Source organism: Phytophthora infestans, genomic scaffold (assembly GCF_000142945.1).
Source record: "Phytophthora infestans T30-4 supercont1.18 genomic scaffold, whole genome shotgun sequence".
Taxonomy (NCBI): domain Eukaryota; phylum Oomycota; class Peronosporomycetes; order Peronosporales; family Peronosporaceae; genus Phytophthora; species Phytophthora infestans.
This window is the reverse complement of record NW_003303741.1, coordinates 834,001-850,692: the sequence shown is the minus strand read 5'-3', so window position 1 is coordinate 850,692 and position 16,692 is coordinate 834,001. Positions and strand designations below refer to the sequence as shown.

The following is a 16,692-nucleotide window of genomic DNA, read 5'->3' as shown; positions in this document are numbered from 1 at the left end:
ATCGGCCTCACCCTGAAGAAAACCCGGCGTTTCGACCGCAGAGTGGCAACGGTTTATTTCGAGGAAGGCAAGCACAACGAGGGCGAGGTGGGGAGACATTTGAGGTTGAGCGCCTTTATGCAAAACGATGGGTCCACACTCTTGAATTCTACTTAGTGCAGTGGGTAAACCATAGAGAGCTAACGTGGGAACCAGCTAGAAACTTACCTTGGCAACTAAAAATGGATTTTGAGCGAGAAACAATCAACTTCGTGTGGCTATACTAAGCTACCCGCGGACGACGCCGTCGAGCGCCCCCTGCTACCCGACGAAGCTCCAGAACTGCTGTAAGAACGTAGAAGGATATTTAAGTTCGTATGCGAACTTAATACATACTGTTTCCAGTACTATGAGATCACTGTTTGGATTCGCAAGAAAACAGTACTTTGTACTGTTTTCTGGAAATTCCTCGCAAAGTATATTACTTACGAAAAAAATGGCTGATCCGAAAACCATTACCAATGGCGTTCTATGCGGTGCCCCCAACGAATTATACATATATGAAGTATCGCTCAACATGAAGTGTGACACGCATATTTGTGTGATGTAGGCGACTTACGGTGGAGAACGTGGGCAAGAGCGAGCGCGAAGGACGAGAATACGGCCAGTGACGGCAAGCATGTCAAAGCGACCAATGCGGTGACTAGCGAGTGGGTGCCCATCTGGCTGCCAAAACCCAAACACTCACGACTGTCGCTCCGTTCCACAAGTCGCTGAGCTGCGACTCCGAGAAACACACCTGTGTCAAGCCCGTCTCCCTTCAAGGCTATCAGGAGCTCAAGGCATTCCGGTTCTTCCTAAGCGCCCCGTTTCAAGATGTTTGAGCCCGGTGCCAAGAAGAACATGAGCTACATCTGGAGAGATACCAGCATCGCCTGCTTTTCATTGAAAGCTGCAAGGAACTTACGACCGAGTACCCGTCGTTCGTGAAAAGTGGCTCTTAAGTAGCGCTTCATTGGTACCGAATCTCTTTTAGCGACCTCTTTCGACAGTACGTACGAGCTACAGGAAGGCAGCGTGCCACACGCGGGTGGTGCGATTTTATTGACTTTGGTGCTGCTGGCGTTGGCTCTATGGGAGTATGGAGCTGTGGTAATACTTGTACAGTACATGGAACTCACCCCATGTCTAAACCCGAAGCTTACTTACGCAGTGTCTTTGCTTAGTGGAGATGCGATACCTCCATCTCTTAGGCGTGAACACCGGTGAATCGATTATGGCGGCTACCATCAACCGCATACAAAGTGCATTATGCCACGCAGCCGTTGCCAAATCGGACGACTGCCACTTGATGCCTCAGCACACGACCTTGTGTGTGATCAAGAACGACCTGTTCAACAAGTACTCAGAGATGCTAGCTGAGCTGACCGAGGACGGTGAGACATGCAATGATGTTCTGAAGTCGTTCAGCAAGAGCCTAAAGATCAGTAACATTCTGAAAACAACCGCAAGGACTTGACCTACCGCACCTAGATCACCTATCCCACTCAGCCAATGCGGTAGGAAGTGACGTTGCTAGGCGACTAATTCTAGCACGAGAAACAGCTCGGTATCTACGTGAGCTATAGAGAGAAGAGCAGTGCCCTTCATTATAAAGCTGAAACGAAGAACTTCATGGAGCTGTAAGTGGCTAAGAGCACTAGCTACAGTTTGCTGAACATATTTCAGTTGGATTACGATTTATTTATGCAGAATACAAACCACTAGCCATAAGCTTTCATGCTTTCTTTACACACCATCGATTTGATGGTTCTGCCCAATGAACACCAGATCGCACACAAGTGAAGGTGCGAGGGAGCTTCGTTTGACAGTTTATAAATTCTCCTAGTATCGTAGGCTCGCTCAGAAGGAACGCTCGTTGCAACAGCTCCCAGCCACTTCCTGGCGAGTAGACTTAAGTTAAAATATTTGATATGGTTGGCGCGTCACCACAACAAGAGGTTGTCTTAGCTTTCGACGGTCTTGGTATTATTTAAATAGTCTGTAAGCTTATCTGTGCAGGCCTCGATTAAGTTTGTTTGCTGTTGCAGTTTCTCGTCGAGTATTAAAAGATAACTCACCAAACCTCTTGATACTGACCATGAAACTTGAGGTGAACTCTGGACAGAAGTGCAATACACCGATTCATCCCGATATTCTTTAGCCATCTTGCATGCCGCCACATGCGCAGCATCTGTGCTGTGCGTATCCGTAGCACGCAAGTGCTGCATTTGCTTACGACAAGAGGATCGAGATAACCAACCCGGACAAGATCGATCTTTCCAACTCCGCGCAATCACTATAGAGCGACGTGAAGGCACCCACGCATCATCGTATCAACTCCCGCAACATTCGCCCCTCGCCGCCACAGCCACATGTGCTCTAAATAAATCGTTCTGTTTTAAATGTCTCCGAATTGCAAGAGAATAGGGACAACCAGCGGCATCGTTCGAGCTTAAAGCTGCTGTAACTTCGACAAAGGGATTCAGTAGGATAGATATGAACTTGATGGTCAGCCAGGCTGACGGTTTTGGTCGCTGTAGCTTAGCCGCCAAGCCTATAAAGTCAGCTTGGTACTCATGACCGTTAGAGTACGTGAAGGAGCTGACAAATCTTTGCTCTAGAATCTCCCGACCTTGCAGCATATCCCATCAACTGCTCCATCTTATTGGGCAGTCAGCGTGTACACGCGAAGCCACGTTGAGCTTGATTCCTCGCGCCGAGCTTTACAAATACCTTGCCGATTTCGCCCTGTCGATGATCTTCTGTAGTATGTAGCCAAATCGAAATATCAATGTCGCTCTGCAGAGTAGCCACATGACCAACTCGCCTTACATACTCGTCCGGTCACTGTCGCGAACTTGGATAAGCATACTATGGGGAATCAAACGGACAAAATACCAGACGTCCTTTTACTTCATCGAATATAGCCGAAAATTGAAGTTGTGCAGACAAGGATTCTGATTCTTGCCGGGAAGAGGGGAAAGGAGCGCCGATGAAGGAATTATAATATCGTGTCGTGCCAAATGGATTGCAGACCACGGCGAGGATCGATGAAATTTTAGAATTTGTTTGAAAGTCTATCAGAGAAACCTGGATCTACCTGGCGTCGCTGTTTTCTGGTATTCTCGGTACCGAGAAATACAGGGGCGCGAGGGCGGCATTCAGCGGTGGTGGCCGAGGTGACTCAGGACCACGGTAACATGTGTGGTGCTCACCTCGGAGCGACTGGGTGCTGTTGGGCTCGCGTGCCTGCATCTCGTCGAAAACGTTTTTTCAAGCTCGGAACAATCGCTAGATCATTATATCGTCAATGTACGAGGTATACCCAGCTCGTTATGTTGAGTTAGGCATCAATTGTCATTTTCCTACCCCTGTAACATCGCTATCGAAAAAAAAATATTTTTGTCAAGCGCAGCTCACAAGCCAATCAAATAGCAACGCGATGTTGCAAGAAAACGTAGCACAATCGGTTACAGCATTTATATGGTTCAGATTGGCTAAAAACGCGGTAGAACAACATCCAAATGCTTACTGCGCCACAATGCGATACAAGAACTCTTCCGTGTCATTGAGAGCTGAAGGTAAACACAGAAGTAATTTAATTGTTTTTGATGATAGTTATCGCCGATGTAAGGAATTGGTATTTCTTTTTCGGACCGGAGAAGTACCTGAGTACTTGTACTCACTCACCCCTATTACGTTTTTTGCAATGTTCGACTCCCCCTCATAGGGGGAGTCGAACAATGCAAAAAACGTGCTGAGAATTCCCTTTGGATTACGCTCACATTTTGACAATGACCTGCTCACTTTCAAAATAAGTCACCTCCGGTGGTGGCTTACAATTGAAATCTTTTTATTTCCTCAATAATCCTCCCTCCGAATGGAAATGGGGGAAGGTGCGTGTATGGCTGAGCCACTCTGCGCCCGTCTTCTCCTAGAAGTCGTGCAGCACACATTTATGAGATAGATGCCGCACAAAAGGCTGCACTCATAGCACGGCGACAGTGCACCAGGGCACAGGCCCCTGTAGACTGTGGCGGCGCCACAGCAGTGTCTGTGCGAGTCGTCGCTTTAGAAAATGCAAATTGTCTCTTCTTAAGTGCGAAATTGAGCCTCCATGCTCGACTCCCTTTTTACTGTTTCTGCTCAGTAATTGTGCACTCCTCCGCTTACAAATTGGTCAAGTGTCTGCTTAATTTTTTGGATCATTTCTTAATGTTCGACTCCCCCTATTATTAATAATACTTATGGTTACTTGCGAGACTTTGCTTGTATCGTGAATCTGCAAAGTTTGTTCCTGGTGTTTCACAGCAAGAACGTCTTTATACGTACTGGCAACACGTTACGATACACAATACAGAGCGGTATCACTTTTACTATGTATGGACTCATGTTTAAAGAAATGAGAGCAAAATTTCATCGCTAGCCTAAAAATATTTTCAGGGAGCTGAAAGCACCAGACTGATTTGTTGCACGCGCAGCAAGCGATGCGAGCTTTAGCTACTTTCAAATGGCATAGCTAGTTTAAAGTTTCACTGCACCTGCATGGCAACACCCTGTCATGATGTGCCGGCACGATCAATTCGTTTTGCAGGATGAAACAAAGAGGAAACAGTCAATAGCTCCTTAAAAGGAAGGACTCATCTCTTAGTTCCCTGCAATGGCGGCCGTCCTGCTCTTAAATCGGCAGCCTACCTGCCGCCCTGCCGGACAGCGGTAACTTCTGTGCGTCGTCTTGTGCGGCAGTGGCAGCGGAAGGGGGGGTGGTGGCGCTCTTGCTTTCATCTTGCGCGCCTTGTGACATAGCCCATAGCACCGGAGTCGACCACTGCGGAGCATGCGGTCGGCTGGTCACATCTGCGGGTTTGACATCAATTGTAATATCAAATTCCTAAGAAATTCACTTTATGGCCAATTACATGTCACTACTTCAGCGTTACCACTTCAGGTTACGATGTCCCGACGCGTATGCCTCTTGTCAGTTCTGCACATTGGCGGAAAAACAACCGGCCTCTTTCATGCATCTTGTGGTCATTCACACCCTTAGATTAGCAAGTATCCTACTGACGAGCCATTACTTACACCGGATAGGTGGCAATTGGATTGGGAAATCATGTAGACTCGACACTGCTCTACAGTAGACCTCGTTATTAGAGGTCTATGGATCGCCCACAAGCGAGAGTTGTGGGTTTCTGGTAGCCTAACCGCGAAAAACATGTACTGAAGTCCACCAGGTCGGTTGGCGAAATCCCACAATTGTTGATGACTTTTACGGTTGGTAAGGAACCATTACAGCTTAGCCGATGCTGTAATATGGACTTTGTGCACCGTTATTCCTTAGTGTTGATAAAGCATCACAACCTCATGGGCGTCTACATGCACACTTAAAGAGCCCTGCGAGGTTCCACCCACCTGCCTACTCTTGTTCTACACTCTGGCGGCCTCTTCCTGCGTCGAAATGACCAATATGGCCTTCCCGACGTTGTATTGCACAGGCAGATGAATTAAAAGAGAGCAAACAGTATGATCATTCAACAAATTCGATCCCACGAAAGTCGTTCTGCAAACCATCAAGGTCTAACATGTGGAAGACACCCCTGACTAACCTTAGCTAAACAGTGTAAGTTCCTCTTAAGACCTCTAATGGCTTATAGCTACACTTGGGCTCCAGCTCCCAGCTGTTCAGCTCTTTCTCAGGTTACAAATTGGGGAGAACGCGTCAATTCCACACTACACTACGTTTCGGCACCTTAGATCTGCGGCAGCACTCAAAAGTTGGGAAACACAAGAGAACGCGTCAATTTCACACTACACTACGTTTCGGCACCTTAAATCTGCGGTAGCACCTCAAAAGTTGGGGAACACAACACGTTACGGTAGCAACACAATTAAATATGGGGTCTATGAAATCTGTGGCCGTTCGATGGCTGTGCATCGAGTTGAAGGCAGAGAATAGGAAGAAGCCAATGAGATCTTGGCATAGGGAGGCGTCAGGAGCGTGACACAGTGTGCGTCGGCAGAAAGTGTGTGGACCACTCGACGGGGGTTCCAGAACCTGCATGGTGGCCGACTGGCACTCATCAAAATGCCAAACCGTATCCCGTGCCAACAGAAGACCTTCGCGGCCGAGGAGTCTGTCGGAGACGCGATTCTGGACGGGGTGAAGTCCTTCGACGTTGCTAAGAGTCACGTCATGGCGTGCACTGTGTGTATGGGAGCGGAGCAGCACAATATGCGCTATAGACTACTAGCGTGTAGCTCTTCATTATGCGACGAGGGCCAGTCGTCGCTCTGCAGCTGGCGAGGCAAGCTGCTGTCATGCGAGGCAACGCAGCGCGTTTCTATCGACGACCATGGTGCGCACGCTACTGAGGAGTCTTCGCCGAAGAAGAAGAACTTAACTACTGCACAGAAGACGTATTGCAGAGAGAAGGTCGACCATCACACCCGGCCGTTGCGGATCCGACACGGCATGTCTCGCAAGCTCTCCACCCCGCTTGAGGACCTTCCAGATTTGAGCGTCGTCCAGAACTTTGTAAGCCACTACAGTCGCACCTAGCTTGACAACCATGATAGAGTAGATGACCTGCGGAAATGAGTGCACGCGAGGAAATACAGCGGAAGGGAAGATAAGAACCAGACATTCACGTTTGGATGGGAGGCCGATGCTCAGGGACTTCCTAAAGTGGGGGACGGCTCCGACGAACGACCGTTTATTGTGGGAATGTCGACGAAGGGCTTGATGATGCAGCTGTTGATGCCACCGGACGGCTTCATCTTGCACGTAGATGCCACGTTCAAGATGAATCACCGTGGTTACTCGGTTATTGTCGCTGGTGTGTCTGATCGAGCACGGGTTTTTCATCTAGTGGCATTGTTTGTGGTGTCTCAAGAAACCCAGGAAGTTTTCGAGGCTGTGCTACTGTCACTGCAGCGCGTATTCTACTTTATTACGCACAAGAATCTGGTAGTTCGATACGCAATGGCTGACGCAGACCAAGGCCAGTATAACGCACTCAACTCGATGTTTGGCCAGACGCAGGGATTTACCTTTATGTGCCTTTTCCATGCTCTCAAGAACATATACAAGGCGATTAAGAGCTTTCCCTAGGTTATATCGGCTAGCTTAATACGTGGGGTGTACGATTTACACTTCTCGCGATCCGAGTTAGACTTTTAGCGACTTCGGGAGCACCTTTTAGCGAAGTGGTTGGGAAATCCTTACACTCTTAGATTCGCGCAGTACGTGACTGACCAGTGGCTGTACGGGCGGTTCTGGAGATGGCAGCGCTTTTTCACACTGCCAGGTAATGCTGCTACGAATAATCCGGTGGAGACTTTTAACGCGCGACTAAAACGGGACTACACGCTTCGACGACGCCTCAAGATGGGTACGCTCCTGCGAGAGTTATCGGCCTGTTGCCACGATGTTTCGTCGAGTATGCGTCCCTTCAGCTACGAGATCGCGGTGGTGCAATCCCTCACACGCAGAGTCTCCGAGATAATCAAAGAGTTTCTAATAGGAGTGTGGACCGGTGCTATTCCACATTCTGCGTGTGCTGTACTCTCCAATACTGTTTACGTAGTATCCAAGATGGCTAAGAGAGTGACTGTTGCCCCACATAAGATCTCCGAGGCCGGTATTGCGGTGTCTGCGCAGATGGGCGCAAACTACGCTCGTATGGAGGTACAAGGGCAGCCGTGGGGCGGATGGCCAGTAGATGTTGAGCTTCGCTGGTGCCCTTGCAAATACTGCTACGCTTTCGGGGTGTGCGTTCACGTTGTGTACGCCCTTCGCATTACTGAAAGTGTCGATTCTCAGGGAACGCCAGTGCTAGTCAATCACACCAAGCGAAAACGACAAGAGCCCGTCGCCGGAACAAACAGAGGACGCCCACGTTCAGTCGGGTCAGCACTTACATTTTAGTGTCCAGCAGCTAGACATTGATGTTTTAGCACCGGGCAAATAGCTTTATACATTTACACATGGTACAAGATTATTCTTTGACCGAGAATATCTTCAAATATCATTTCTACACGCACATCCATGGTGCTTTAGCAACTTCCCCGTATGCACTTCGTACATTATAGTCAGGAGACACACTAATGACTATCTAGAACTAAACTTAGCTACGCTCCGCAATAACTGAATGGTCAATCTCTTCATTGAAGTGTTTAGCTACATCCTACATACGAGAGAATTGTACACTACTCGGCTTGTACATGGTTTTTGTCCTTCCAGCACTTGTCACAAGCACACTTGAACCGAGTCTCATCAGCACAGTGCACTGTAATCTGGGCTCCCAATTTCACACTGCGTATCATGCGTACAAACACCTTCACCGTACTGCGGTTTTGTAGTTCCACGAATAGAGCGTTTGGTTCACAGGCGTGACTAATAAAATGCGTCACGGCACCAATCTTTAGTGCCTCCACGTACGCAAACCAGTTCTTCACGGACTTGGTGCTGTATAGCATCGTATATCCACTGTTCTGCTTTACCGCTAGTATAGGCTGCCATTCTCGCAATCTATCCCAACTTAATGAGGACACCAGCATACACGCGCGACAATGTCTCCGACTTCCAAGTCTGTGGTAGTCATAAGTCCAATACCCACACGTCCAGTATCAAATAGTCGTAAAGTCTTTCGGTCCACAGGAGCGTTACTGCATACAGCATTCAATCTGCAGCCCTCAGGCGTGCAGTACACTGCCGAAGCAACGTTATCGCACGTATCTAAGAAACAATCTCCAGTACATCCGCACTTATCAAACTCGCCAATGTCCTTGAATAGAACACCTTTGGGGTTGAGGCAGGAAACGGTTTGCTTACATCCATCGGGCCACGGTAGCCCCTCCGCTTCGTGATCGGCGTCAACTAAAGGCTCCACATACGCTGGGCGGTATTGATGAAGTACATTAAGACGATCAAGCACACTGGGTAGTTCTAAAAAAGCTTGCACCCTGCGAGCTTTCAGCGACTTGACGTGGTACAGCTGGGTGCCGCTACGGGTGGCGCCGCATCTTGCCTGATGATGACGTTTGCGTGACCTCGGCTGGCGCCACGCATTAGCCCGTTTCTTGGCTTGGTGACGAATCTTATCGCGTATATAGCGCGTCGGTATTGTCTTTAAGTACTCATTGGCGTCCAGAATGTCTTCATCCATGGCGGTCATAGCAGCAGCAAAAGCAGTGAGTACTGCTGGTTGAACTTTGGCTTGCTCAGCACCAATACCATCGTATGGACGTTCTTCTGCACACGCCACAGCACGAGAACAATCATTTGCAGAGGACGTCTGGTCAGGAATGACCGTGCTGGAGGCCGGATCAAATAGTAGCTCTACATCAGCCGCCTCCTCCTGCATTTTCGTCGGCGGAACCCTCGGATGGATACGCTTGTATAGACAGCTCTGCACTTAATGCACCACTTTCTGTAGCTCTAGCGGGCACGATAGATGTGCTGGGCATCAAAATAATGGATTCAGCTGGAATGATGCCATTTTCTGTAACGCTACCAGTTCTGGATCTACTGTATTCACTGTGGTTTCCTCGCATGGTCGACCTTCGTCAGTCTCTCTGTCGTCTATATAGCCACTCGGAGGCACTTGCTTCTGAATAGTAGTTGTTCTGGACGTCGAAGCTCCTGACTTCACCGCGGCCTGGTCATCGTTACCCTCATCATCGTGGGTGTTCGCAAAACCCTCGCTTTCTAAGCGAAGCTGGCGGCGCGTAGATTAAAAGGCATCATTGACCGCATCTTGTAGTGCTGTCCGTAGCGTTGTGGATCGCGTGGGGGCGTATACGTCCCTGGTTGCAATGCGTAGTCCTCAACGTGCGCTAAAGTGCGTAGCTCGGCTTGTAATTTGTTGCCGGCTCGGTCCGACACCAGCCTGCACCACATGCCCAGTGGGAACGGCTCCCCGGTGTCCACAGTGACTGGGTAGGCGGAGGCGACGTCAGGAGTAACACGAAGCACGATTGTAGTCCGGTGCCCGCGCGGATTGAACAGCACAAGCGCACGCGAGAAATACTCGATTGTATCACCAGCGGACAGAGGCGCCGAGGGTAGCTGTGAGGCGCTAAGGCCTACCATGCCTGAGGCGGAGATGCTGGAGGGAGCCGAGCGCTGCGACGTCGCGCAGTTGGTGCGGCGGGTTCCGGTTTGAAAAAGAAGCTTTCATAAGTAGCTTTAAATAAGAGCTACTTTCACTTAGACCTACTTCGAGCTTTTGGCACTACTTGTGGGGCGTCATCACCTAAGCAGATGCGACCTGTAGCACAAGCGCTGTGCATTTAAAAGGGCCAGATTCTGGACAGCGTCTCTGTTTCTTTTGTGCTGGAGTTGTTGTTTTGATCAGATCCTATCGGGTGTTTATAACGTTTTCTCCAAATTGGACAGCGTGCTGTTATGCGTACTGCAGCTGAGCAGACAAGTATGGATAACCTTCCATAATGGAAGGATAGATCTACCAGCGCTTATGCTGGAAGACAGCCCTTCGCGGCGTACTCCGTGGCAGCACTGCTTGTGCAACTGTACCTCCAGATTCCGGTAGCCGAGTCGACTTATGTCAGGCTGAAGCTTGATCATTAGGACCAAAAGCCGACTTATAATTGAAAAAAAAAGTTTACACCCTGAAGACGCTATTCAGTGACCAGACCAAGGCGATTAATGTAATCAAAATTTAGGGCTACTTAAAAAAACCTTCTGTAAGGGCTGCGATTTGCAACACGGCTTACCGTTAGTTTAATAAATACCATTCCAGTTTTAGCGATAAGCCCTAAAACTATATTTCAGTGTATCACAAGCCTTGGTCAGGTATGACACTGCGTAACTTGATCAATATATCGGGAAGCTGGTAGGCGACCTGTACCGATCAATTGGATTTTGTTTTTGTAGAATCATATCATTTATAAAGGGCTAAAGAGGTCCTCACATTTATTTCATATTTTAATACATTAAATATTTTTAAAAAATAGATTTTTTTTATAAGCAATACCATGCGGCTCATGATGTGCGGTTGCATCGTATAATACTTGTAAGTATTGTACATGTACAAGTGCCAACCTGTTTACTGTACTTTCGGGAAGTACAGTAAAGTCTTTCCGTCTTTGCTGCTGTTACATGTTATACCACTGGTATTACCAGGGATGGCATATCCCCAGGTGTTTGCCCATTTTCCCAGGGAATCCTGCTGGGAATTGAGTGGGAATTGGACTTTTTTGTACTGGTACCTTGCATAAATGCCGCGAAGTTCAGTGCTGTTTAATCTTGGTTAAAGTAAGCTTAAGCAAGTTATCGGTACCAAATCGGTGAATATCGATTTGATGTGATAGCCAGCTATTCCCACTTTGGGGTCAGACGAGACTGCGAAAACCCGCATTTGACAAGGACATGGCCGTTGACAAGTACATTGGGACATGGTTGTCAACGGCGGGTTTTCGAATCTGTCCCCAGTCTCGTTTCCAAAGTGAGAATTACTGGGCGTGGTGGGCTCACAGCAAATCGATTTAATACCGATCACGTGCTTAGGCTCGGTCTTATATCTGCCCACAATAGCAGGATGGGATGCCTGCAATTTCGAGAATCCGCACGATTTCCAACCTAGTGTTATAGACAGGTGGCTCGTGTCGGCGGTGTGTGCTGCTGCTGGAATAGAGTCTATTATAGACGATTGGACTTGAGATGAGCGGGATTTGTGTATCCCAAGACCGTGCCACACAACGTCCCAGTGGGTACATCACCCGGGACGTAATGTCCAGGTCATCCCAATATCCCGCAAACTAGATCGCTGATTGGTCCGTCCCTCTTTTGGGACGATATAAGACTGAGCCTTAAAGCTTACTTTAACCAAGACTAAGTACTTCGCGGCATCTATGCTACTGCCAGGTACCGGCTCAAAAAAGTCCAATTCCCACTCAATTCCCAGCAGGATTCCCTACAGGATTCCCTGGGAAAATGGGCAAGCACCTGGGAATATGCCATCCCTGGTATTGATGTACAGTGCATGCAGACCAGATGCACTGCGTACGCAGTGTACACTATTAATACACTGGTCATTACAGGTATTTAAAAGAGTGTAGCACAGCGCAATCGTGAGCGTTTTAATGTTATTGGCACGACTGTGAGTCTAGTTTTTACCGGTATTAGATTTAAACGAAAACACCCTCATGAGTTACAGTAACAAAACGTTTTTAGCCAAGAACACGACCACGCCTTAAATCCGTGGCAATAGCCGATCAGCTAAAGTGGGTGCTGATCGATACTGTACTTGCGTTTCCCCTCGTACTACAATTCGTACATGCACTGTATGCTACAGTCAGATCAAAAAAAGGCCATCATTCTGCCGTATACTTCAAGTACGTAATATTAAAACTGATCCGGTATCACCTTGTTGCAAACGATAGACGATTATCGTACATATTATGTACTTGGTATACGGTGAGGGCCATTGAGCCAGAAGGCTGAGGGGAATCAAGGCGATAATGTTATTGTTCACGTGCTAAGGAAATCTATGGAGTTCGAGGCTACGTGTGAAAACAATGCGAAAGACCACACCCAAAAATTACGTACTACATAAAGTTGCTAACCATTTTAGAAATGGCCTATATATAATCATGTCCAAATTTAGAAACTAAGATGCTACTACTTCTCTAACATATTAGCTACACATACAACACAGTAACAAAAAGTTAGCTAAACAGATATTTTTAATAGTACAGTCTGCGAACACTGGTTGCCACGACGTAACAGCACCTCATTCTTCATGTAAATAGTTTGGTTACAATAAGGCTGCTATAGAAATCTCGCTTCAAACGGTGGATGAAACCGTTTAAAACTGCTAGGGCAACGACACAGATATCATTTTAAAACAAAGCATCTGGACTTTGACAATAGGTGCTAGTTAAAATGAACTTGTAGTACAATGCTTTGTGTCTTGAGAAGAAAATGTCGTCCATATCACTGTGTGTAAAGGGGGGGGGGGGTCAGCCATAATTATAGGGAAACGCTACTACTTGCTTAAAACAAATTAAGTCGGAGTAATTGCACGCACACAGATGACTGCAGTGATGTTGCTAACATGCCGTACGATTAGCTTAATCTTGGTGAAGATGTTCCCTTTAACCTCCGTACGTTCCAGTATAACATACAGTCTAGATTCTTCGCTACATGCGTTTTAGGATTTAAATCATTAACTACGTCAACTTCATGTCTTGGATATTAGGCTAATTGACGTTAAGTGCATTGTTTGTGCGTGTTGCTCATCGTATAGGTAAAACCATTTTGAGTAGATTGCGACAAACAAAATATCAAGTAGCGAACCTCAACATTGAGGTACAAACCAGTAAGCACCATAGTCAGTAGTCATCTTCTTAAGTGCGACGACACATTTGTCCGTGCAACGCACTTGGCAAATGGCAACGATATCTCATCGGGTACTGAACCTCTATGACTTATGCATAATAAAAAAATATTTTAAAAATTCGGAGCGTATTAGCTTAAGCAGAAGAACGCCAGGTTGGTGGGGTTATGCAGTGCTCGTTTCGGTATCAACCGATTAAATGAAGTAAAATAGAACATAGCTCGAAGATAAAACGTGAACGTTGCCTCGAAGGCTTATATTATCTATTTGTTACAAATAAGCATATTAAAATGAAAGTCGATAAGACAGATCGGTGTAATGCTCAAGTATCTAAAGTACAAAGGTGTGTACTCGACTCAGTCGAGTACACACCTTTAGAGTCGAGTCGACTCTAACAGCACCTACATTTTTGTATCTGGTGTTTAATATTTTTAAAGTATCTTAACACCACAAACAGCTAGTTATGGTACAGTAGAAATGCGAGCATGTCTGCGGAGTACGCTATTTCTGACTGGCCTGGCATTTTTGGTTGTTTGCTACTTTTCCACTGGTATAGATTTTGAATTTAATTTTTTAGACTGCCATTTCTAAAATAGCTCTCCTAAAAAAAATGTTGTTTTTGCACGTCGCATTTTTTGGGTGTGACCTTTCGCATGGTTTTCACACCTCGCTCTTACTACCGGTATTGTATCCCGATCTCCCTATTTTTTTAAAGCATTTAAATCCAGCGTCAAATAGCATAGGACCCACGTAGCTGAAAGTAAATAGTCTAACTGAAGCGCTTCTTTCTGACGTACTGGAAGGTGTAGGCACCCCAATCGATGGTGCACTTGGTGGGCGCGCGTCAATCCAATCGTTTCATGACCTGCTTTGCGTGAGGCTAATACGTGTCCAACTCACCATACATGACATTAATGCAACAGAAACTTTCTCATTTAATGCTGCACTGCAGCATTAAAAGAACTGGGCTGCAGCCCAGCTCTCTCAATCTGTCTCATGCTCTTTCAGTGGCCTTTATTAGAGATTTTCTATTTTATAACCTCCATTGGGCACCGATCAATACTTCATAAAATGAAGTGTAGCTTTCTACTCTCTTTCGGTTTTTGATCGCGACTGCGCGCATTTACTCGGGAGGTCCAGCGAGTGGGCGATACGCTGAGTTACATTCACCTGCTTGAAGATGTTATCCTTCACCTCTCGATGACTATGACGATCATCTTAAAGTTGATGCTTGAAATTCTAAAAGTGGCCCGAGTTCCATTCTCAATTTGTTTACGATATGACAACTGCTTTCAAGTATTAAACAGTCCTAGCAAAGCTCATGATCTACAACTGACACGGGATAATCTGGCTAGTTACATGGAAAGTTCGTGGTATCCATTTTGAATGAGCGCCAAGTTGGCGCCTCATGGCCTCGGTCGAGTCGCTTTCATTTCGCAATTCGTTCCTCAAACACCAGGACTATTTCTACAGAACTCAGCAGAAGTCCCTTGCGATGATGCGTCTCTTTTCAGTCGTATTGCTGGTTGTTGCCGCATTTCTAGCGTGCGCCGCAGAGGATACAACCTCGATGAGGTTCACCCGCGGTTATCTTGATGAGAAAGACAGTGCTCCGGTTCAAAGGCTCTTGAGGGCCTACGACAACGGGAATGACGAAGAGAGAGCTCCTATTGGTAACGCCTTGAATTCTATTGTGACCAGTACATCGAAGGCTGTCGACTCCGCTAAGCTGAAAGTGTTTTTGCTTAAGAAAAGTAGTGGAGTCGACGTTTTGAACAGCTTAAAGTTCGGGGACGATGCGGCAGCTGCTTTGAAAAATTCTAAAATGAAGACTTTGAATACGTACGTCACGAAGTTTAACAAGAAGAATCCGGACAAGGCAATCTCACTGGTCGGGACCCTCACGACCCGCTACGGAGACGATGCTTTGGCGAGAGCGTTAGTAAAGGTTCAAACGCAGGGACAGTCTTCAGCTGAGGTGGTGACGCTGGCAAAGAAGCTGCGAGCTGAACAACTGAGTGCTTGGGTGGACGGTGGTAAATCCGTCGATACAGTTTTCTCTTTGCTCAAGCTTCGTGAAGACGGGCATATGGCGCTCACAAGTCGAAAGTTGGAAGTACTGGATGATTACATTGTGAAGATCAACAGCGAGAAAAACGGCCAGGAAACTTTGCTCAAGACCTTGACGAAGGGGTTTGGCGGTGAGAGCAATTTGAGAAGAATTCTTGACGGAGCACAATACAACGCCTTTACACATGCGAAGGCCGTCGAGCTAAAGAAGCTTAAACAATGGCAAGGCGAAAATCTGGATCCAGCAAGTGTCATGAAGCTGCTAAATCTTGATAACGATGTGGGTAAGGCTTTGAAAAGCACAGAACTGAGAAGGCTTGATGAGTATATCATCAATTTCAACCTCAAGAACGGAAACAATCAGGCGACGCTGCTCGGGACGCTCACGAAGAAGTACGGTGACTCTGATGTGGCAAAGGCGATTGTGTCTGCAGTTAAGGATGACAATATGCTCGCTAAACGTTTGCAGAACCAACAGCTTGAGGGCTGGTTGAAAAAGGACATGTCCGTGGACCAAGTTTTCAACGTTCTAGATTTTAAGAGCGCTGGTATTGGAGCTGTTATCAGCCGAAACGTGGACACTTTGGACAAGTACGTCATGCTATACAACAGAAAGACATCAGCAGACGAAACCTTGGTAGCATCTTGCGTTTTTATTCTCTTCAGCTTAAGCTTATCACTAAATTTACCATTTTTATAGTAAATTAAAATTGGAAATTTATGCATTGCGTAAACATACCTTAAGTATACTAAAACAAAAGGTACAGGTGTCGAAACAGTTTTCTACCGGTTTCCCATGGAAACAACACATACGGTCACCGGCTGATTTTTCACCGATCTAGCGGTTTTTTTTTACAAAAGCCAAATCAATTCCAGTAGCATACAAACAACAAGAAATTTAACCCCAATAAAAACGCACACTATGGTCACAGCACATGCATGAAGGGCACTGTGCTGGCGTTGCCGAACAGACCGCGCTACAGCTGCGACGTACCTTAAAAAAGTCTAAAACAAAAATCCTCAAGTATGAGGCGACGCAGAGCGCGTCACTGGACTACAAGCGTAGGTCGCTTCTTAGAGTAGGTGTCATTAGAGCAGACTTACACTTAAATAGCACTAGCAAATTGAGCAATCAAAAGAGATACGTAAACACAGTGAGTGCGCTTCGACAGTGATCATAGTAAACTCCGTATGTTTTCGCAAGCGTCCGCACGTGACACGCAGGCTGAAGTCGCTACCC

General features: G+C 46.8%; 1 protein-coding gene across 1 annotated transcript; it reads left to right on the top strand.

The window, feature by feature from the left end:
• Nucleotides 1-14,877: 14,877 nt before the first annotated feature.
• PITG_10341 (secreted RxLR effector peptide protein, putative) lies at nt 14,878-16,152 on the top strand (the record flags this gene model as incomplete). The annotated part of the gene is made up of 1 exon (XM_002902109.1): nt 14,878-16,152. One exon carries the CDS (start codon nt 14,878-14,880, stop codon nt 16,150-16,152), a length of 1,275 nt encoding a protein of 424 aa, XP_002902155.1.
• Nucleotides 16,153-16,692: the final 540 nt, after the last annotated feature.